This window comes from Ascaphus truei, chromosome 4, assembly GCF_040206685.1.
Source record: "Ascaphus truei isolate aAscTru1 chromosome 4, aAscTru1.hap1, whole genome shotgun sequence".
Lineage (NCBI taxonomy): Eukaryota > Metazoa > Chordata > Amphibia > Anura > Ascaphidae > Ascaphus > Ascaphus truei.
Genome location: NC_134486.1, coordinates 338,927,336 through 338,950,054, shown reverse-complemented (window position 1 = coordinate 338,950,054; position 22,719 = coordinate 338,927,336). Strand labels below are relative to the sequence as shown.

At 41.3% G+C, this 22,719-nt stretch overlaps 1 protein-coding gene across 28 annotated transcripts in view; it reads right to left on the bottom strand.

Annotated features, from left to right (window-relative positions):
- Window positions 1-22,719, bottom strand: part of DST (dystonin) — a 535,648-nt gene that overhangs the window by 138,261 nt on the left and 374,668 nt on the right. For all 28 annotated transcript variants that reach the window (XM_075598122.1, XM_075598131.1, XM_075598128.1 and 25 more), the window contains 10 exons: window positions 19,987-20,220; window positions 19,237-19,512; window positions 17,232-17,777; window positions 15,040-15,216; window positions 13,457-13,580; window positions 12,386-12,594; window positions 9,075-9,392; window positions 8,342-8,508; window positions 7,337-7,493; window positions 7,108-7,234 (listed from right to left, as the gene is read on the bottom strand). In XM_075598122.1, coding sequence (XP_075454237.1) covers window positions 7,108-7,234; window positions 7,337-7,493; window positions 8,342-8,508; window positions 9,075-9,392; window positions 12,386-12,594; window positions 13,457-13,580; window positions 15,040-15,216; window positions 17,232-17,777; window positions 19,237-19,512; window positions 19,987-20,220 — 2,335 coding nt within the window. The remainder of the gene's footprint in view (window positions 1-7,107; window positions 7,235-7,336; window positions 7,494-8,341; window positions 8,509-9,074; window positions 9,393-12,385; window positions 12,595-13,456; window positions 13,581-15,039; window positions 15,217-17,231; window positions 17,778-19,236; window positions 19,513-19,986; window positions 20,221-22,719) is intronic.

Below are 22,719 nucleotides of genomic sequence, written 5' to 3'. Positions count from 1 at the left end.
GAGGAGAGAGAACAGGTGGGAAAGGGAGGAGAGAGAGGATGGGGAGAGAGGATGGGGCAGAGGGTGGAGAGGATGGGGGAGGGAGGAGAGAGAGAATGGGGAGAGGGAGGAGAGAGGATTGGGGGAGAGGGAGGATAGAGAGGATGGGGGAGAGGGAGGAGAGAGAGGAAGAGGAGAGGGAGGTGAGAGAGGATGGGGGAGAGGACGGAGAGAGAGGATGGGGAGAGAGGAGAGAGAGGATGGGAGGAGAGTGAGGATGGGAGGAGGGTGAGGACAGGGGGAGAGGGTGGAGATGGAGGAGAGCAAGGATGGGGGTAGAGAGAGGAGAGGGAAGATGGGGGTAGAGGGGGGAGAGGGGAGAGAGAGGATGGTGGGAAAGGGAGGAGAGAGAGGATGGGGTAAGGAGGAGGAGGGAGGGGATAGGGAAGAGAGAGAGGATGGGGGAGAGGGAGGAGAGAGAATGGGGGAGAGAGAGGATGGGGAGAGGGAGGAGAGAGAGGGTGGGAGGAGAGCGAGGATGGGGGAAGAGGGACGAGAGAGAGAGGATGGGGAGAGGGAGGAGAGAGAGGATGGGGAGAGGGAGGAGAGAGGAAGAGGGAGTAGGGAGAGGATGGGGGAGAGGGAGGAGAGACAGGATGGGGGGGAGAGTGAGGAGATGCAGAATTGTAGACTTGTGCCACTACAGAAGTGGGGATTGGGGGTGTGGTCAGAGACGGGGTCAAGTAGCTTTTTTGGCTGGGCGCTTTTTGGGTATATTGTCAAGCCCTGCGTATATGTATGTATGTATGTATGTATGTATGTATGTATGTATGTATGTGTATATATATATATATATATATATATATATATATATACAATTAAACAAACAAAAAGACTGCGCCCCTCAGGTGTCCGCCTCAACTATCACAATAGTGGTAAGTATATTAAGTGTAATGAACTCATATAAATAGGTTACCAAATAGATATCAGTAGTAATATTCCAGATTATATAAATAACACACAAATAAAAAATAATAATAGATTACTAAATTAGTGTGAGCTAATGACTTAGTGTCCAAAAATATGCATGATAAAATTGCAGACAAAAAATACAATTAAAAAATAAAAATCAATAAAAAACCGTAAAAAAGAATTAGTCCTGTTGATGTATTAGGAATATAGATGATGGCCCACTAGTCTGGATACCGGCTGCTCTCTGTAAGGAATCAACGACCTCCCAGTAGATCTACAAAACGAAAAGAAAGAAAGCGCCCGATCCTAGTGTAATATGAAAAATACACATTTAATATTCCAGTATTAAGACCAACAAATTTAAACTCACAAACAAATGTGAAAAACAAGCATGTAATGAGTATACTCATTCGCCAACCGCCGGAAGACACTGCTCTGCTCACACGCCACTCTTTTCCTCCAAGGCATCCCCTGATGAAATCACCTTAGCGTGAAGAAACGCGTTGGGAGTGTTAGTGTGAGCTACTGACAGTCTGTCACCACACTCATTCATACTTTGGTTTCTGCTGGGACATTGCAAACGCTGCTACGCATCGGCGAACTACTGCACCTGCCCCTTCTCCTCCACAGGGTCACATTACCTTTTCCTCCCATCCGGAGTTGCTGTAGTGAGCGGTGGACTTCCGGGTTACATCGGGAGAAGTTGTGCATTCTCTGAGGCCCCTGCTGGACGGTGACTCAGAGGAACTGGGACTTCACGGAGGAAAAGAGTGGCGTGTGAGCAGAGCAGTGTCTTCCGGCGGTTGGCGAATGAGTATACTTTTATTACATGCTTGTTTTTCACATTTGTTTGTGAGTTTAAATTTGTTGGACTTAATACTGGAATATTAAATGTGTATTTTACATATTACACTAGGATTGGGCGCTTTCTTTCTTTTCGTTATATATATATATATATATATATATATATATATATATATATATATATATATATATATATATATATATATATATATATATATATAATGACCTTATATGTCATTCATCACCCAATACAATCAGATGGCCCCCAAAATTCGAAAAAATGTTCACAAACATTGCCCCATCCTGCTTCAGGATACTACATTATCCCAAATTTTAACACCACAACCATCCATTATCTTTAAAAGAGCAAACAACCTAAAGACAAGATTAGCACCTAGTTGCCTCCTTAGGCTAAGGCCCCGCCCCCTCAGTCAGCACGCCCGCACTGCAGACAGGCGGGGCGCTGACAGACACAGACCGCGATATGCGGTCTGTAGGGAGCTGGAGCCGGAGCGGTAGGTGGGCGGGAGTGGGAGGCTTGAGCGGGAGAGGGGGCGTGGCTTGAGCGGAGGGACCCGCTACTCTCCCCCCCCCTCCCTCCACGGGCTCGGGCTGGAGCTGCTGATGGAAGGTAATCAAAAGCAACACACACACACACAGGCACTCATACACACACACACACACACAGAGGCAGGCACTCACGCACTCAGGCACACACGCACACACACAGGTACACACACAGGCAGGCACTCATATACACACACACACACACGCACTCAGGCACACACATACACAAACACAGACAGGCACTCACGCTGCTTTCCCTTCACACTCCTCCCCGCTCCCCGAAGCCTCTCCTCCTCCCGAAGCCTCCCCTCCTCATTGGCTCACAGCCACACCATGTGACGCGTCGACGCTAGGGATTACAATTCTCTTGAATCACCTAGCGGCTGACGCGTCACAGTGTGTAGTGAGCTGTGCAGCCAGGGGGGACTGGGACCGGCTCGGGAGGATTCCCCTGCTGGTGGGGAACTCTCGTGTGGCCGCCCGCGCCGACGGGCGCAGCGGGTCCCAGCCCTTAGAAGAAACAATGAAGAATCTTTGTATTCTAAAAAGGGCTTCTTCTCTTGCTCAAAATGTACAGCATGTGTACACAGTGTGAACAGTGTGAACAGCACAACATTTAAATCTAATGTTACTGCTAAGATCTATCAAATCAGTTCATTTATTAACTGTAAATCTGAGTTCGTCATCTACATGTTGCAGTTTCCCTGTGGCCTGCAATATGTGGGACGAACAGGGAGATCTTTCCAGAGACGGATATATGAACATATCTATAATATCCGCAAAGGACTGACAACACATTGTGTATTGCACCATTTTTTGGTTCACCATAACAAACATCCAAGGGGTTTGATCTGCCAATCATTTATTTTGGCGCCATTAGTATTAGTCAGTGTTTTCCTGGCAGACTGACCCACATTAGTGGGTTTTATTTAGTGCCACATATCACTGTATATTGGCAAACACTAATTAGTTTAGAAGCTTTACCGCTATTATCACTAATTTGTAGTGAAAAATTATTGCATCCCGCACTCTAATGTATCTGCAGTGTAATTCCCTCACTCTAATGTGTCTGCAGTGTAACTTCCTCACTATAATGTGTCTGCAATGTAACTTCCTCACTATAATGTGTCTGCAGTGTAACTTACTCACTATAATGTGTCTGCAATGTAACTTCCTCACTATAATGTGTCTGCAGTGTAACTTCCTCACTATAATGTGTCTGCAGTGTAACTTCCTCACTATAATGTGTCTGCAGTGTAACTCCCTCACTATAATGTGTCTGCAGTGTAACTCCCTCACTCTAATGTATCTGCAGTGTAACTCCCTCACTCTAATGTATCTGCAGCGTAACTCCCTCACTCTAATGTATCTGCAGTGTAACTCCCTCACTCTAATGTATCTGCAGCGTAACTCCCTCACTCTAATGTATCTGCAGTATAACTCCCTCACTCTAATGTGTTTGCAGTGTAACTCACACACTCTAATGTGTCTGCAGTGTAACTCCCTCACTCTGTCTGCAGTGTAACTCCCTCACTCTAATGTATCTGCAGTGTAACTCCCTCACTCTAATGTATCTGCAGCGTAACTCCCTCACTCTAATGTATCTGCAGTGTAACTCCCTCACTCTAATGTGTCTGCAGCGTAACTCCCTCACTCTAATGTGTCTGAAGTGTAACTCCCTCACTCTAATGTGTCTGCAGTGTAACTCCCTCACTCTAATGTATCTGCAGTGTAACTCCCTCACTCTAATGTGTCTGCAGTGTAACTCCCTCACTCTGTCTGCAGTGTAACTCCCTCACTCTAATGTATCTGCAGTGTAACTCCCTCCCTCTAATGTATCTGCAGTGTAACTCCCTCACTCTAATGTGTCTGCAGTGTAACTCCCTCACTCTAATGTGTCTGCAGTGTAACTCCCTCACTCTAATGTGTCTGCAGTGTAACTCCCTCACTCTAATGTGTCTGCAGTGTAACTTCCTCACTATAATGTGTCTGCAGTGTAACTTCCTCACTATAATGTGTCTGCAGTGTAACTTCCTCACTATAATGTGTCTGCAGTGTAACTTCCTCACTATAATGTGTCTGCAGTGTAACTCCCACACTATAATGTGTCTGCAGTGTAACTCCCTCACTCTAATGTATCTGCAGTGTAACTCCCTCACTCTAATGTATCTGCAGCGTAACTCCCTCACTCTAATGTATCTGCAGTGTAACTCCCTCACTCTAATGTATCTGCAGCGTAACTCCCTCACTCTAATGTATCTGCAGTGTAACTCCCTCACTCTAATGTGTCTGCAGCGTAACTCCCTCACTCTAATGTGTCTGCAGTGTAACTCCCTCACTCTAATGTGTCTGCAGTGTAACTCCCTCACTCTAATGTATCTGCAGTGTAACTCCCTCACTCTAATGTGTCTGCAGTGTAACTCCCTCACTCTGTCTGCAGTGTAACTCCCTCACTCTAATGTATCTGCAGTGTAACTCCCTCCCTCTAATGTATCTGAAGTGTAACTCCCTCACTCTAATGTGTCTGCAGCGTAACTCCCTCACTCTAATGTATCTGCAGTGTAACTCCCTCACTCTAATGTGTCTGCAGCGTAACTCCCTCACTCTAATGTGTCTGCAGTGTAACTCCCTCACTCTAATGTGTCTGCAGTGTAACTCCCTCACTCTAATGTATCTGCAGTGTAACTCCCTCACTCTAATGTGTCTGCAGTGTAACTCCCTCACTCTGTCTGCAGTGTAACTCCCTCACTCTAATGTATCTGCAGTGTAACTCCCTCCCTCTAATGTATCTGCAGTGTAACTCCCTCACTCTAATGTGTCTGCAGTGTAACTCCCTCACTCTAATGTGTCTGCAGTGTAACTCCCTCACTCTAATGTGTCTGCAGTGTAACTCCCTCACTCTAATGTATCTGCAGTGTAACTCCCTCACTGTAATGTACTGTATCTGCAGTGTACCTCCCTCACTCTGTCTGCAGTGTAACTCCCTCACTGTAATGTATCTGCAGTGTAACTCCCTCACTCTAATGTATCTGCAGTGTAACTCCCTCACTCTGTCTGCAGTGTACCTCCTTCACTCTAATGTATCTGCAGTGTAACTCCCTCACTCTAATATGTCTGCAGTGTAACTCCCTCACTCTAATATGTCTGCAGTGTAACTCCCTCACTCTAATATGTCTGCAGTGTAACTTCCTCACTCTAATATGTCTGCAGTGTAACTCCCTAACTCTAATGTATCTGCAGTGTAACTCCCTCACTCTAATGTATCTGCAGTGTAACTCCCTCACTCTAATATGTCTGCAGTGTAACTCCCTCACTCTAATGTACCTGCAGTGTAACTCCCTCACTCTAATGTGTCTGCAGTGTAACTCCCTCACTCTAATGTGTCTGCAGTGTAATTCCCTCACTCTAATGTATCTGCAGTGTACCTCCCTCACTCTAATGTATCTGCAGTGTAACTCCCTCACTCTAATGTGTCTGCAGTGTAACTCCCTCACTCTAATTTGTCTGCAGTGTAACTCCCTCACTCTAATGTGTCTGCAGTGTAACTCCCTCACTCTAATGTGTCTGCAGTGTAACTCCCTCGCTCTAATATGATAAAGCTACACATGGTTAACACGGAGATCAAAACACTTTACATTTGTTAAACGCCTTTGGAAAACTAGTTTAAGAGCCCAAGTCAAGAAAGGCCTAGTACCAGTCTGAGGTAAGTGATAAAAACCAGCGATATTATATAATTACTGTATGTAATGGGCAAATACAGCAAATATAGAATATATATATCTCAGCTTAGTTAGGTTGCATATATGTATATGTTAGTACAGCAGTGAGTATAAGGTCAGTTAAGACATATATTGTAATAAGTTTTTTTTGTTACCTACAGTATGCCAAGATTATTTAGTTTGTTTTCTGCTAACTATGTAGAGCAGGGAGGAAATCACACACTGCTATGCAAATATGTTTTTAGATATGCAGGATGCACTCGGCTTACCCACAATAACCACATGGGAAAAGTAACAGCAAGGGTGATATTTAGGCCAAGATGGGTTTTTTCTTCCTTTTGTCTAATAGAAATGAGGAAGTATAGATATTCTGCCCAACAACAGCAACAGATATGACGTATGCATACAACATATAAGTTACTGCCAAGCAGAATAGGATGCAACAGACATAGACACAGAGAGAGAGATATACATTATCGAGACGACTGGCTCTAATAACTTATTTGGTGGTATGTATAAAAAGCAAGCATATAATTGATAATTTTTCACTCTGCTTATTATGGATTTGTTATTATTGATATCATTCTTTTATTATTGCTTTGTTACTGATTATTGGTGTATGCAATAAATCAGAAGTATTACTTTTATTATTCTCGGACCATTATTATTATTATTATTATTGTACTTATGATAACCTAATAAGGATGCAAGGCCTTTTCACTACAGATACAAATTTGTAGCAGGATGCTTTTTACTTAGTGTAAGGATATAATCCTGCAGCAAAAACAGTAATCTGGGCAAAAAGGTGTGACCCGCCACAACTATGTAACTACATTGTTTTGTGATAGCCCAATATCGCTGGTTATTGTACATTAATGAATTTAGTAAACAGTAATCTTTATACCCCTCTTTTTCCATGCCACAGTACAGTATTGTACCATAGATATTCCACATAAACCACACAATTTCTATTCCTGGGTGATAATGTAAACACCCAACACAAAAGATGACTTCACATGGGTAATAAATAATGTGAAATATAAGACATATATATATAGTACATTACCTGATTTAAGTGTTGCTCGGGTTTTTAGCGGTGAGGTCACAGCGCTGATCAGGTTACTTAATATTGTCCCTTTGCTATTTACTTTCTGTACTTCTGGTCCTTTTGAGGTCCACTCTTCTTGTAAGTTCTGGGAAACCAAATATGAATAAGTGTTTCCATCATATTCTAAAATATGAGACGTCAGCTTGTATCAGCCACTGTGCAGAATGCAGGCTATGCAGAAACGTACCTTACTCTCTTTCAAATGCTTGCATACATTTTCTATACATAACGTTGGTGGTCCTGCAGGGATTTTTTCAGTCACTGATGTGAACCAGTGTTTTAAAGAATGAACTAAAGACTTAAACGCATCCATTTGGTTTTGGCAAGAAGATACATCCTCTTCCCTGGAAGCAAGAGTAAGGAGGCACACTGCAGTTATATAGCATAACAGAACCGAAACTATTGCATAGTATATATTATATGTATTAATGTGCACAATAATATTCTAAATACATTTAGATGTATATGATTTATATTGGCAAGAAATATTTACTCATGTTTTTATTAAAAAAAACTTTTTATTTTCTTCCTTTATTTAAAATTATTTTTATATGTAAAGCATGTGGCAATGTATAATTCTATATTCTTACCTAAGCTGGCAATCGTTTGGCGATGCTGTTATAAATCTGTAAAAATCCTGATTGTGAGAATGAGGCCGTGTCCATACACGCTAGGTTCCGCGCTCCTCCATGACCTGGCGTCGCGCTTGAAATACAAACTTGTTTGTGTGCTCACCCTGTAGCGCATGTGCACGCGCGACTATGCGCATATGCACTGGCGTCCTAGTGTTTGTTCGTATCCTGCACTATGGACATTGCCTAACATAATGGCTGCCTCAGTCAGTGTAATTCAGCAGCTACAATGTATCCTTATATTACTAAGGTAATTATCTATTGTTACTGTTACAGTTCAAACTGCTGCGAATATTTGCAACAAACTATCATGATCAGGCATAAAAAGTGCAAAAAAAAAGTATGACTTTAAGGAAACTTTATTAAGAGGCATGAGAATGTCTTCCCTCGTGAAAAAAGTGGCCTCAATTATCTTTCATTTAAAATATGAGTACAATAAAAGAAACATAACAAAATAATCTCTCTCTCTCTATATGCCATGTGCAGCAATGTGTGCAGGTAACTCTCCCATTAAAGTGATATATTTTTAATTTGCTACATTATTACTTGAATGTGCTTACTTTGCCTTAACAGTCTCTTCAAGATCTTGGAATTTTTTCAGCAACGTGTTTACTTTTTCCCATACAAGTGCCTTGTCTCCAGGGGCACCATACACGCATAGTTCCTCAAGCAGCTTCTGTAAGTCTTCCATGTCTTTCTTGTGGTGTATTAATTCAGTACTTGTTTCCTAAAACATTACAAATATAAAAATATGTCTGCATTTTCTGAAAAAACGTATGGGAAAGAGGAATAACACACCATGCACATTATTATTCTATATAAACTTAAATAAACAGCATTTCAATTATTCACACTTATGTTTGTCAAAATACTGTACTGTCCTGTATATTGTTGTAAAAGATGAGATCCTGCCACACAAGCTATATGTTAAGGGTGATCCTTATCCATTACCACAAACAGGAAAGTGTTGCAAAGATGTTGCACTGCTGGGGAGTTGAGCTAAACCTGCTATAGAAATCAAATGATGCTCAGTATATTAAAACTCATTAAAAATGGCATTAAGAGCTGAATTAAAAATTTAGAATAAACTGTCACTATTATCAAATACTACAGAACTGATTTATTTAATAAAATACATAAGATTTCACATGTTTTGCTACTTTAAAGACAGCCCTATTAGCTTCATAACAAGCAAACGTCCATTTCAATATGCACTGTGGACACCCACATTGATTTGAAAAGTCAAGAAAAGCGATTCTATTATTTCCACCTGCTGTATACAGTACACTGTACCTGCATGTACTGAGACAGCTCTGTCACATCCTTCCCTGGACCATCCGTCTCTGCAAGAGCTTGGAACTTCTTGTCTAGGAAGGTCTGAACTTTTCCTGAGAGATTCTCAAACTGCTCAACCTTAGTCTTCAAGTCTTCCATTTGTACAACGCGCTCTCTGTTTTGTTTGCTGGCTTTGGAAAACCGTTCGGACAGCTCACTCATCTTGCCTTGTAAAGAAGACGCAGTGGATGGATCTGCTGTCTCCATGAACTTGTTCACTTTGTCATTCATTGCGTTTACGCTGCTCTGACGACTTGATATATCTTGATCGAGCATCTGGGAATTGAAAAAGAAACACGCAGCTAGGTTTTGGAGCACACACAAATTTGAAGGCAACATTTACATATTTCACATAAAGACTCACAAGTGAAGCTGTTTGGGATGAAAGGAAGTAGCATATACGCAAATTAGAAAGAAAACAAAAAAACAACAAAGATATTTAAGCAAGAAGGATTAGATATACAGTACTTTCAATTCTGAAGTTCACTGGAGGGTAGAGGGAATTAAACTGATTTGCCTAAAATGCCAAGGAATGTTATAATGTTAAATGTTATAATGAATACTGTATCATTCCAATTTTTTTACCCATTTGATAATGCAACAAATGCACAGAGCTGTTCCCTTTACTTGCAATACTTCCTCCCTCTGCTATTGCTCCTCCCTCGCTCCTACAAAGCGCGCTGGGCTGCCAGCAGAGCAAGATTGCCTTAAACCTGTGAGGACTATCCCCATACAAAGTGATCAGTGCAATAAAATAGACAGCATATGTACTGCACCGACACACTTTATTCGAGCAAATACCCGGTATGTACCTGGCAGATACCTGGAATGCGCCACTCCTAACCTCTGACAAGCCCCGTTGCATTTGCCTTCCCAGCCTGGGTTCATGCCTGGCTGATGGGCGGCTGATCTGTTAAATGATAATGATTAGGATTTAATAGGCTGCAATGCTTCGCGTGTCTACCAGATGGCATAAATTCATGAATTGTAATGCAGTTTATATATATATACTGTGCAGTATTGCAGCCAGCGGGAATAAAATGCTTCAATCCCTGCTTGGAAAATAACTCAATGTACTCGGGCAGAAAACAGTCACAAACCTCAATACACCCGGGTATACCCGAATTCGTGGGACTAGCCAAGCTCGAATAAAGTGTGTCGCCAGTGTAGGCTGCTTGCCTTCCTATACACTTGCATGAATTTAGAAATGAACCAGTGTGGCCTGAAGATGTATAGAAAGAGTTAGTGGGATCTTTAGAAACAAGGTAAAGATGGTAACTACAGGGGAAAAGATTCCCTAGCCTCAGGGGCACCACTGTGTCATTCCCAGCAAGACACTGTTTTACAGTGGATGTCACCATTGATTCCAAGTGTCCCTACTTCCTGTTTGAAATGGAAATGACTAAAGTTCAAAGACATTCTCATTTGGGCAGGTACAGCGTCTGTTTAAAAAACATTCCCATCACTGAAAAATATAACACAGCAGCACTTCAAACTAGTAAAACATAAATAAAACTAAATGTATTGAATTTAACAGTACATATTTACATTTGCCAACCATTCGATCTCCAAATGTGAGACTATCACCAGAGATACAGGAAAGATGCTGGCTGCAACTTGTATGTTTTTCATTCGTGTTACCATATTATGGGGTCTATTCTAGTAGCGCTGAAGTGGGACAACCCGCTTCTAACATGCACTTTAGAAGCAGATTTGCATCGTTTGCTATTGTGTAAGCCAGCGGTGCGCAAAATGGGGGCCGGGGGGTGTGGGATTTTTCTGGGGAGGAACGGGCGGTTGCAGAGGCCCCGCGCTCTTCCCCGAGGCATTTAAATTAAATGCCGGGGGACCGCGCAAGGCCTCTGCAACCTCAACTTACAGGGATTCAGCCATCTTCTGGTCATGTCGCCATGACAACGCGGCATCAAAAGACGGCGCGGGGTCATGTGACGTGAGCGTCGTCATGGAAACACGCGTCAAAAGAACGCTGTGGGGTCACGTGACCCTCGGCGTCATTTGACGCCAGGTCACTGGGGAGGAGGGGCCCGAGCTCTGGAGCTGGCACACAGGGGGGTTGTTAGCCCTAATCGCAGTCCAAACCACTTCTAAGCAGCTTTTTTAGATCGGTTTCACTATTGCTCTGACAATCCGATTGGTTTGTCAAAAAAGCCTCCAACTCGCATAATTTTCCCACAATTCGCATTTTGAAACACCACCTAAAGAGTGGAGAGATTCGTATTGCAAGCTCCATCCAGAGCCAGAAAGATGGGTTTGGCTGAGAGAGCAAAACCCATAAATAAGACTGGGTATGGACTTACAGTAGGACCACGTCAGGTCATTCCACTTCTAAAGCAAGTACTAGCCGGGAGGATTGGCTGGTTTTTAGAAGCAGTTTAGATCTGATTTGCAATAGAGAATACTGGTTTCTTACCTTTCATTCTGCTTTTTGCGAACATGCCAACTCGTGTCGATTGGCAATGACAACTTCAGAGCTGCTAGAATAAGCCCCTATGTTTCCCAAAGATCACCCATTAAACAAGCGGGATTGACGCATATTTTAAAGGGATCAGACACGTATAAGTATTTTAAAATCATTTTTGATAGGCTAAACTGTACCTTTGTCTTCACTTTCTACAGGGAGCCTGCTCAGTGACAAGGGGAGTAGCTATCAAACTTGTTTAAAAGCATAGGCCCATATTTACTAATTGGTGCTATACTATAAGACCACTTCCAGTGACGGAAAACACCTTATAGCCTATTACAGTGAATGGATCAGAAGGTATCTTCTCGCACCGGACGGTAGGCCCATAATCCCTTGTAATTGATCAAAAACATTTTGTGAAAAAATTAACAATATAGATTATCTAAACAGACATAAGCATTCTTACAGCAACATTTTGGCAGGTTTTTTGGGAGAGAAATTAAGTCAAATTGCTTTTGCAATGATAATGCCAGAACGTCCACTCATAAACAATGCAGCAATACATTGTCAAAGATGATTTAAAAATGCCTATGTTTATCTAACTTTTAAAAATGCCCCAATCCCCTAGACCTAACCTATCAAACATGTCAGTTCAATTTAGTCCTAAATGGAACTCCACCTGCAAATCACATGATATAATCTGTGTTTTATGCCCCTGTAGTACTTAGCACTGCATTAAATACATCATTAAATAAATATGCCATCAAAGGTAACCAGCAATTAGAGATTAGTTCTAAAAATAGAATGGCACATAATAATTGTCTTGACCAAGAGTGAATCTGCTCACGTTGTTCTTTGTAATAATTTCCTGAATAGAAGATGAATTCAATGGCACTTGACGCTGATCTTTCAAATCTTTTTCAACCTCTTCCATCCAGTCCAACATTTCATCCAATCCTTCCTGAACACTGAGCGAGCGAGTTAAGGTTATCTGGAGCTTCTCGTTCCAATCATTCACCGACTGAGATAAGTTATTGTACCTTTCCATGATGTCCTCTGCAAGATACATTGAAATGGATTATGTTCGTCCCGTCAGAGCTGTGGGAATTTCTAATCCACTACAATCTATTGCACCAAAGGAATTCAAATAGACTGAAAAATATGTATGTTATGTTGTACAGCAGAAAAATCCATAGAAAATATTCTTTATACCTAGAAAAGGAATACTATTAAAAAAAAATACATTTTATGTATGCTTTATAGCCCGCTTCTGCATAATCCTATGAAATCCAATAAAGTCAAAAGTTAGGGAATAATATAAAATGATGCACAAGAAATGCCATTTATATAATTCCTGCAGACATTATTATCTGAATATGCTGATAAAAATGCATATGATTTTGCCTTCACTGCTTGTCTCCAGGTAAAGGGAGCTACTGTATTTACCAAACTCCTGTGAAATGCCACTAGATGTACATTTAAAACGTTCTATATTTGGTGGCCGCATCAAATATAAGAAACTTGTTTGCCCTGAGATTCAAGTCGACTCAGGAATATATTGGCAGAGAATGTAAAAGTTTATACTAAAGTCTCCATGTGCAAAGTGTAATACATTTAATTAAATGTGCATCTGTTAATCCTACTCTCCAGTCTGCCTTTTATAACACCCGGCTTGAATCAAAGGCACTGGGAAGGTTAAAGAGAAGCATTGATGCAAAATGCATGTTTAAAATGTGTCGCGTGTCATCAAAGTTAGGGCATAATAGTGAAAGCAACCGCAAAATGTGTTGTTGGCACGTCGACACACAGGAGTATGCAACACTAGACAATTTCACTGGACACACCTCAAAGATATCTATAAAAATACACATTGTTATTGGACATAAAAGTTAAATTGAGCAAATGGAATATACTGTACCAAGTGGCTTTTGGATTTCAGATTTGTTTAGTAATAGACCTCCCTGGGTATCCAAAAGCCCGTCTGCTGCTTTCTTGAGTTTCTCCACAGCAACCAGGTGAATGGATACCTGTTCATAGAGCACCTAAAAAGACAGAAGATGAATTGTCTGCATTAAAATATCATGCAATACTAAGTAACTGGGAAATCTATAGTGTCTCTCCAAAAACCTGCTGCCTGGCCAGTGGCAGATTTAAAATGTTGCAGCCCGTAGGCACTTACCCCGGGCCACCTCCTCCTGCAGTGCTGCCCTCCTCATTCTGCAGCGTCGCGGCATCTAATGACATTGCAATGTCACGTGACGTCACATTGTCATTAAAACGTGTTGCCATGTGATGTCGCTGCGTCACTTGACGCCGCGGTGCTGCAGGAGGAGGAGGGCGGCACGAAGGAGAAGGTAAGAGACCTTAACAGAGGCCCCACGCTCTCCCCCGGCAATCAATGGGGAAGAGAGCGGGGCCTCTGTATGCCGCCCTAGGCCTGGGCCAATCGGGACTAATGGGAGATCCGCCACTGTGCCTGGCTCTAGTCCTCCAAGTCCCTATAAACACTAACAGCTGTGTGCTATTCCAGTACATTCTGGGAATAGCATGGTTTAGGGAATACAACATGTACTCGCCTTGTACCATTTAGCATCTTCTTACATAAGTTAGGATGTGTTTAACATTGGAAGCTGCACATTTCAGACACAATTCTATTAAAATAGCTAACATTGTGTAGCAATTACATAATATAACAAGTTTAACTATCTCAAGTCAATCCAGCCCTTCGTCTTTCATTACTTCTTTTTTTCCAACAGACTGGTGCCAATCTACTGTTGTTTTAAAGATGCTTCCCAAATGCATGGCAGCTTACAATATGCTGTTATAATGTTCTAATGTGTGTGTGTGGGTGTGTGTGTGGGTGTGTGTGTGTGTGTGTGTGTGTGTGTGTGTGTGTGTGTGTGTGTGTGTGTGTGTGTGTTTGTGTGTGTGTGTGTGTGTGTGTGTGTGTGTGTGTGTGTGTGTGTGTGTATATATATATACTGTATATATATCCTACAGTATTTCAAATGGGTATATGCTTATATGAGAGAAGTAATGCAAACTATTGTTATTACATATAAACTATTAACTACTGTACTAGGTGGTTAGTAGTAAGTACTGGTAATTCGTCTCACTACATCGTTGACTAAAAAAAGGTTGTATCCATGCAATATTGGGTTCTTTCTCCTGCCCCCTCTACTTCCTTCCAGAGGGCGGCTCATTCTTAGTTCTGAATATAGAGAGAGCAATATTATCTGTATGCCGTTATGCATAATGTTAATAACACAAGAATTAAGTAAATGGCAAAATCCACAGATAAGGGGATGTTATGCAGGAAATGATCGGTGCTAAAGGAACATCTAATAACCCTGTGAGTGTCACAGGAGCTAGCACCATATTCTAATATTCTAATATTTTGCTGGCCCCTGGGAACTTAAGCAGTTAAAAAGCATGTTAAAATACCTGAAAAGTCTTTGAAGCCATGAAAGTAATGTACAATGTTATAACCGGACTTTATACCTTTGTGTCTTCCAGCTGTCTTTGCAGATTTTTAGTGTCCGCGGCAATGGGCTCAGATAGTCGTTTGTTAACAGCTGTCTCAGTGGCCTGTAACCCGCTCCGAAGTCCTGAAGATGCATCCTTATAATGCTGGTATTTGTCTACTAAATCTTTCAGGTTATTTCCAAGGACATTGCACTATATGTAAAAGAATATACATGTCATGAATAATACATGCAAACAGTTAGTAGATACTAATATATTGATCAATTTTAGGTGCATGCTTTTTCTTTTTTTTTTTAAACAGAACATAATTTAATAATATTAATTAATTCAGAGAAAGGCGCTCACCTTGGGTACATGGATAAAATAATTTACTAAGGTAACACAAAAGCTGATCTTATACTCTGCTCAGCCCTTAACCCCCAGGTTTTCTTGTGATGTTTCCTGAAAAGTTTTAGAGGTATGTATTGCTGGCTCTGAGTCTAGATTCTAGTGCACTGATTTCCAACCGAGGTTCCATGAGCACCACTCAAGGGTTCCATGGCCGCCGGTGTGGTGGTGGGGGGGGGGCGTGGGGGAGGGGGAATGGGACAACTGATTCAATTGTCCCATGGCCGACGGCTCCACAGCAGCAGCCTGGCATTCACTGTCATAACCTCCCCCCTCCAGTCAGCACCGCAAGTCGGGTCCAACTTTCACCTGACCAGAGGAGGGAGCTGCGAACCAGCGCAGCACGAGAGGCCTCCTTGCCACATGTAAGGTGTGTTCATGCATGTGCGCATGTGAGGTGGAGGAGGGAGGGGAAAAGAGAGAGGATGAGGGGGGGGTAAGAGGTGAAAGAAACAGAGACAGGGGGACGGGGAGAGACAGTGAGAGAGAGACATGGGGAGAGAGAGCGACAGGGGGAGTGTAAGAGGGGAAGAGAGAGACAGGGTGCAGAGAGAGGGGAGTGTAGAAGTGGGAGAGAGAGGGGGGAGTGTAAGAGGGAGAGAGATGGGGGGGGGTGGAAGAGTGGGTTGGGGTTCCCAGGAATTTCAAAATATAATTCTAGGGTTCCTTAACTAAACAAAGTTTGAAAGCCACTGCTCTAGAGGCTACTCTGCAGTTAAGTAGTCTGGTCACATTGTTCCAGCGACCCCACATAACACAAGAACAAGATTGGGCCAAATATATCTTTGCTGTAAACTGGTTAACAAGTAAGGAGTAAGGAAAGGAGTGACAGTATCAACCAATCATAGCGGCTTCCCCTACATTTGGATAATGGATATATAATAATTTAGATGGTAATAGGCCAAAATTACTTACTGCCTACCGACTGCCAATATGTTCAACATGTTTCAAACTTTCATCCGAAAATAAAGTGAATAAACATCTGCAGTTTGTAAGCTCAGAGAGCAGAAACACCACAGTGAGATCTCCAAGAGCATATTGCTCCTGAGCATCAGCTTGAAAAATCAAATACATTTGTAAAAAGATTTTGACAGCTACTGTACAATCCTCTAATTTGCAATTCCTAACTCATCTGCCCAAATTGGAAACAGGTAATATAATCTGCAAAAGCTAGTGCAATGCCAGTAAAATACTGTATCTGACTATTTTTTTTTTTACCAAAGATATTAGAAATTAAGGAGGTGTCTGTGAGGTTTCAGAAACATGTGCTCAATGAAACCCATGAATAAAGTTCAAGTTGGTCCAATAAATTAATTTTGAAAGTTTGTGAGTAGGGATCAGAACTTTATACTACAAAAATGTTACAATACGTTGTATCATAAAACTTCACAGTGGAAGACTGACCTAATTAGTTTGCCTAATAACCTTGGCAAAGACAGAACACAAATAAATATATCCAGGATGTTACGTGGACATAAGGCTAAACGTGACATGTTTACTCTACTCATTTTCAAGTCACTACTCAGAATCCTGGTCTTTAGCATAATCACTGCACAGAATAACATATGACAATAGTATGAATTAAGCTGGTTTGGAAGACATGCTACATATCCAGATATACACATGGGTGGTGCACTTTGTGCCCAACATAACCTATTTGGGATTAATAACTTTGAATTTCATACTGTTTTTGTCCTTCTGCTTAAGCATATGTCTTCAAAAAGAGTATCAATTCAAGTGTGCAAACATATGTAAAAGAACAATTTGTAGTCTGCCTTAATTTACTGTAGTTTCTGACTGGCACCACCAGTCACATTTACCTTTGAGTATAAGGATTTGAAGTGCTCTGATGCTGTATCCAGTTTGCTCTGTACCATCCTGCGTATTTCCAGTGTGTTAATGTTGTTGTTTTCTTCCTTGATATCATCGTCTTTATTACAAGACTTTGCTGCATCCAATACCCTCTGCCCTGATATAGTGATGTAACGTAAGTCCCCTTTGTGTGAGATCACGTCCTCAGAAAAGCTTTTTTGCCTTTGTAATTTCGCCGTGACACCACAGAAGTCTGCAGCCCCAGACTCCAAATCTTCAAATTCCTCCTTGGACTCGTGAAGCCAGTTTTCGAATTCACTGTAATCCACTGTAAACTTTTCTAGTTCCTCTTGCACAGTTTGCATCAACTTAATTTTTCGTTCAGAGTCACAAAGTGTTGTGTCATATTGGGCCTTCAATTCTTCCATGTCCTTTTGCAATTTTTCTCTCTCTTCTGGAGCAAGATAACTTCCCTGCTTCTCAAGCAAAGCTTGGGCTGATTGTGTGGCTATTATAACTGCCTGATGTTGAGACACTATTTTCTCATGCTGAGCCTAAAAATGATGTAAACACATGTTGTAAACTTGGCATTCAAAATACATTTTCTAATTTCAATAACCTTTTACATTGATGTGGACTTCACAAGCCTTCTCATTTACTAATGCTAAGCGATTGCCCATATAAAGTTTAATTAAATGGTCAGGAACAAAAAAAAGAAGCTAACGTACTATGGATTACAAATACAGAAACATGTAAATTAATGATCAGAAGAAGTTAAAGGTAGGGCGTGTTATAGGTAACAGTGTAACTATTCAACTATTCACACACATTTTTAACTCCTCCCTCTACTCTGGTACCTTTCCCTCTTCCTTCAAACATGCAACCATTATGTAGTGGGAAACATAAAAGAAAGCGCAGGACTTCTCATAGTATAGTAAATATATCAAATGTATTGGTATAAAAAAAATAGTAAGATACTGTATGCACGTACAAAAATTTTGACAATATAAAGCATGTTAGGTATAGTAACCCAGATTCCGGATACTGCACGAATGGAAATCCCTCCACAAAAGGCAATCTCAGCCTCCCGATCCTCCGATGTATCGGAACTTCAGCCTGTCACAGGCATCCCACTAGGGCTCTGCAGCGATGAGCCTTAGCTGAAGACGGTGTCCTCTGTCATCCAGCGTCGTGACCGGGAACCCGGTATTGTGCGGTCCGCAGGAGTCCCCTCACACAGGCGTCTCTCTAGAAGTCGCTCATAGCGGACCTCCCTCCTTCAGTTGTCTCCTTCACTGAGTGAGTGAAGTGCTTTATATTGTCTACATTTTTGAACGTGCATATCTTACTATTTTTATTCTACCAATACATTTGATATATTTACTACTGTATACTATGAGAGGTCATGCGCGTACGGTGACCAATGTCAATATGTACAAAACCAGCCTGACAATCACCAGGCATTATTTTACAGGCAGAACTTTAATGTTTTATGTCTTTATGAAGCACAGATTGGCAGCAATTGTGGGATTTTTCAGAATCATTTAACGAAATGACTTTCGGGCTTTTTAAAAGTCTTCACGATTCAGAGTTTTCACATTATAGCAATCTGATAGCGTTAACATTTTAATAAATGCACGCCTAACCTTCTCATGATACGTGTATGATGAAAGTGCATAGTCAGCATATGTATTTTAATAACTAGCAAAAGCCAGTTATAAAAATTCCAATCATAGTACAGTATTTTAAAAATTGTCTAATCCAAATGTTGCCACATTATGTTACATACCCAACTGAAGTCTCTGCAATTCTATTATCCCAATGACAATGGTCACAGCTGAGTAAGGGGTTTTCTTGCCAGCTAACAAATCCCATCCAGGTGTAAAAACTCAGTAATTGCATACATCAGCTGATACGTCAGTAAATTGTATCTACATCTGTCAATTGCAAGTACAGACAACTAACACACTTCCAAATCTGTACTGATGTTCCTCTATTATATCCATCAAGTACCTTCACTTTTTCATATTGGCTGCTTAGGTCCTTTTTCTGAGGTTGTTCATCCATGCTGCTTCCTCTCCCATCTGGCTGTATCAGATTACCATTAACCTCTTCCACGCTACCAAGTCGAGACTTGAAGTCACCGTCTTTATGGTGTTTTCCATTTTGTTGGATTTTATGCTTCGCCACCCTGTTGCCATTCTCTGCTTCTTTGTCTACGTGTGAAAGCCAACCCAACAGGCTCTCTATTTTGCTTTTGCTTTCTTCCAACTGCTCTACAGCAGCAAACTGCAAAAGACAGATGTCACATTTTATCATTAGCATCACTTTGTAGGTACAGGCATGTCATCAATACATTGTAAACTACTTTGGATCTATATGTCAAGGGCAAATTGTGTGATCCAAGGCAAAAGAATTACCAGATGTAGAGTAACACACTCTGTGATTGTCCCCAGAGGTTTTACATTTGAAACTATGGCTATTAAAGAGCTCTCATTTCATAAGGTATATTCCCATTGGTCTACTGGGACTTATGATAAAAAGATTAGTTGTGTCAGTAACATAGTGAACTGATATTGTAACTCTGTAATTTTATGATGTAGACATCATAAAAAATATAATTAGTAGTTATTGTATAACATATATTTTGAATGGCAAGTAAACTCATTAAGATAAAACTAAGTTTTAGATTGAGAGTCTCGTCAAGAATCAAACTGTACACAGATCTGCAAAAAACATTTTGAAAAATAAAGAGAGAGGAACCTTTTCTGTTTCTTGTTTAATTGCTGTCGTAACAGCTTTTTCCAGTTCTTTCTTTGATTCTTCCGCTTTCTTACTAAGAAGCTCAAACTTGTTCTTTGCCTCCTTCAGTTTTTGTTTGATGACGTCTCTGTCTTCCTGTGAAAGTTTATCTCCATGCTCCTGCAGGAATCTCTCAGTGTTCTTCACGATCTCTGCCAATTCACTGGCACCTGCTTGCATATCTTTTTGCAGCTCCTACAAATGAATGAACAGGTTAATTAGTGTGTTAAGTAAATGTTATCAATTAAATGGGTGCAGGATAATAAATGATTATCTGTTCCCAGAGCAGAATATTGTTTTTTCTGAACGCTATTTACAGTAGTAGTGAACAGACAAAAATACAGTTATCGCTCAATACCGAAAACATACAAATTAGTATCAGGCTCCAGGTGCATAGGGAAGAGATAAGACACAAACACAAATGGCGAACAGAGTCACCCAGATCCCTATTGGCACGCACTCATGGTGCACAAGTACAATTAACAAGGATAAATATCCACTGATTTAACCAAAATCCCACTACCCCAATGAGGGTATAACAACAGTAACAGACAGACGGTCTGTATAAAAACAGAAAATAAGAAAACTTTAATGTTGACAAATAGTCACGCCGAAACAAGTATAGGTATGTACATGTGAATTAAATGAGGAACAAAAAAGATCCCCTGAGGGGGGTGTGTCAGGTGGGAAGCTGGTAGTGAAATCAATCAGCTTAATAGCTATGTTGTGATTATCTTAGCCTCACTACCAATCAATCCATATACAATGATGGTACGGTATAGTGGTGCGGTATAGTAAATACTATTATAGCCCTGCTAAGGTATATATACCACAAACTGAATACACATGTAGTATATCATTAGCTGCAGCCGCAGCAGAGGTAGGTATGGTAAAGAGTGTGGTGTGTAACAACATACACGCTGTATGTGCAGGCAGTATATAGTGGTGCAATGGTAAATACCTATACACATAAGGATGCCTCTGTCAAATGACGACCTAACACTCAACCCCTGAACTGATAATATCAGAAAGCTGCAGCACCAAAATGTCAGCAGTGTCCTATATACAACCGCATCACCGAGCAGAGTGAGAAGATCTCCCGCTACCACTGTCCTGAACACCGTCCCGCTCGCAGGCGCCACTACCGTGACGTCACTGCACCCCAACGCCGTTTCGTGTTCGCAGACACTTCTTCAGGGGGAGGTGCTACATACCGGTCACGTCATGCGAAAGATATACCCTACAAAGTGGGTGGGACTAGAACAACAGACCAATCAAAGTAATGGTCTGATACAATTATTGGTAACAACTTTGTTAGTGACACAACTGTCCCTTAGTAGGTAAGTAAACCAAAACAAGTACACACAGAGACAAACTTGAAGATGTATACATATTAAATCAAATTAACTAGCAGTGTGATGTAACTAGAGTGTAAATGGAGACAGGATTCCTAGTGATGATCTTCTATAGCATAACAGAGCAATATATCGTGATTGTTGTAGAAATGTACTGACCTACACGACCCGCCCCCCAAGGGGAGGTCAAAGCGGGTCTCTAGTATTAAACTGTACAGCTGTATATCCTTAGTCCCAATGGTTAAATTAAATCAGGGTTTGAATAGTGACTGTCATCCTTGATGGTCTGATGGATGGAAGGAATGTAGGTGGAAGTTGTAAATCAGTATCGTAGGACTGTACTGACCTGCACGACCCGCCCCAAAGGGGTCAAAACGGATCTCTAAGTTTTAAATTAAACTGTATAACTAATTCCCTCAACCCCGAATAACAAATTAATAATAGATAGAGATGGACATAATACATCCTAGATAAATGAGGAGTAGATGAAGCCCTCATTCAAACCTGATGGTGCTTTCGTGCTCCACCTACATTCATATTGCAAAAGTTTGCGATCCCAGTCTCCCTTACGGGGACCCCAAGGTACATGTTTGATTCCCATAAATAATAGGACCCCTGTCTCGCCCCATGTATATCATTTACATGATGCGCTACAGGTGTATCCAGTCTATTGCGTACCGAGCCAAGGTGTTCCAAGACTCTAACTTTGAGGGGCCTGTGTGTCTCACCAACATACTGTTTCTTACACACACATGTGATCAAATAAATAACCCCACTCATGAGACAGTTGATGAATGTCTTAATGGGAAATGTGTGGGAATTGTTGGAATCTGAAAAGTATTGAGATTTAGTCATAGAGGGGCATGCCTTACAATGACGGTTTGGGTCCTAACCAGGTCCTGGTACGTGTGTTCTTAAAATGGCTATGTACCAGGATATCACGGATATTCCTGGTCCGCCTACATACCATATTGGGGGTTGACTTTAAGACCTTCTGTAGGTCTTTGTCTTCTGTCAAAATGTGCCAATGTCTTGACAGGCTCTGTCGTATCAGTCCCCATTTGTCATTATAGGTAGTGATAAATCTAATGACAGTATCCCCGAAAGGTTCAGGAGCCCGATATTGCCCAAGAAGTGTGTGTCTAGGTGTTAACAAGGCCCTGCGGTACGCCCGTTTTAACACTTTATTGCTGTACCCTCACTCTATAAAGCGTTCCTTCATGTGCACTGCCTGTAGTTGGAATTCAGTAGTAGTGGAACCCCTCATTGGGGTAGTGGGATTTTGGTTAAATCAGTGGATATTTATCCTTGTTAATTGTACTTGTGCACCATGAGTGCG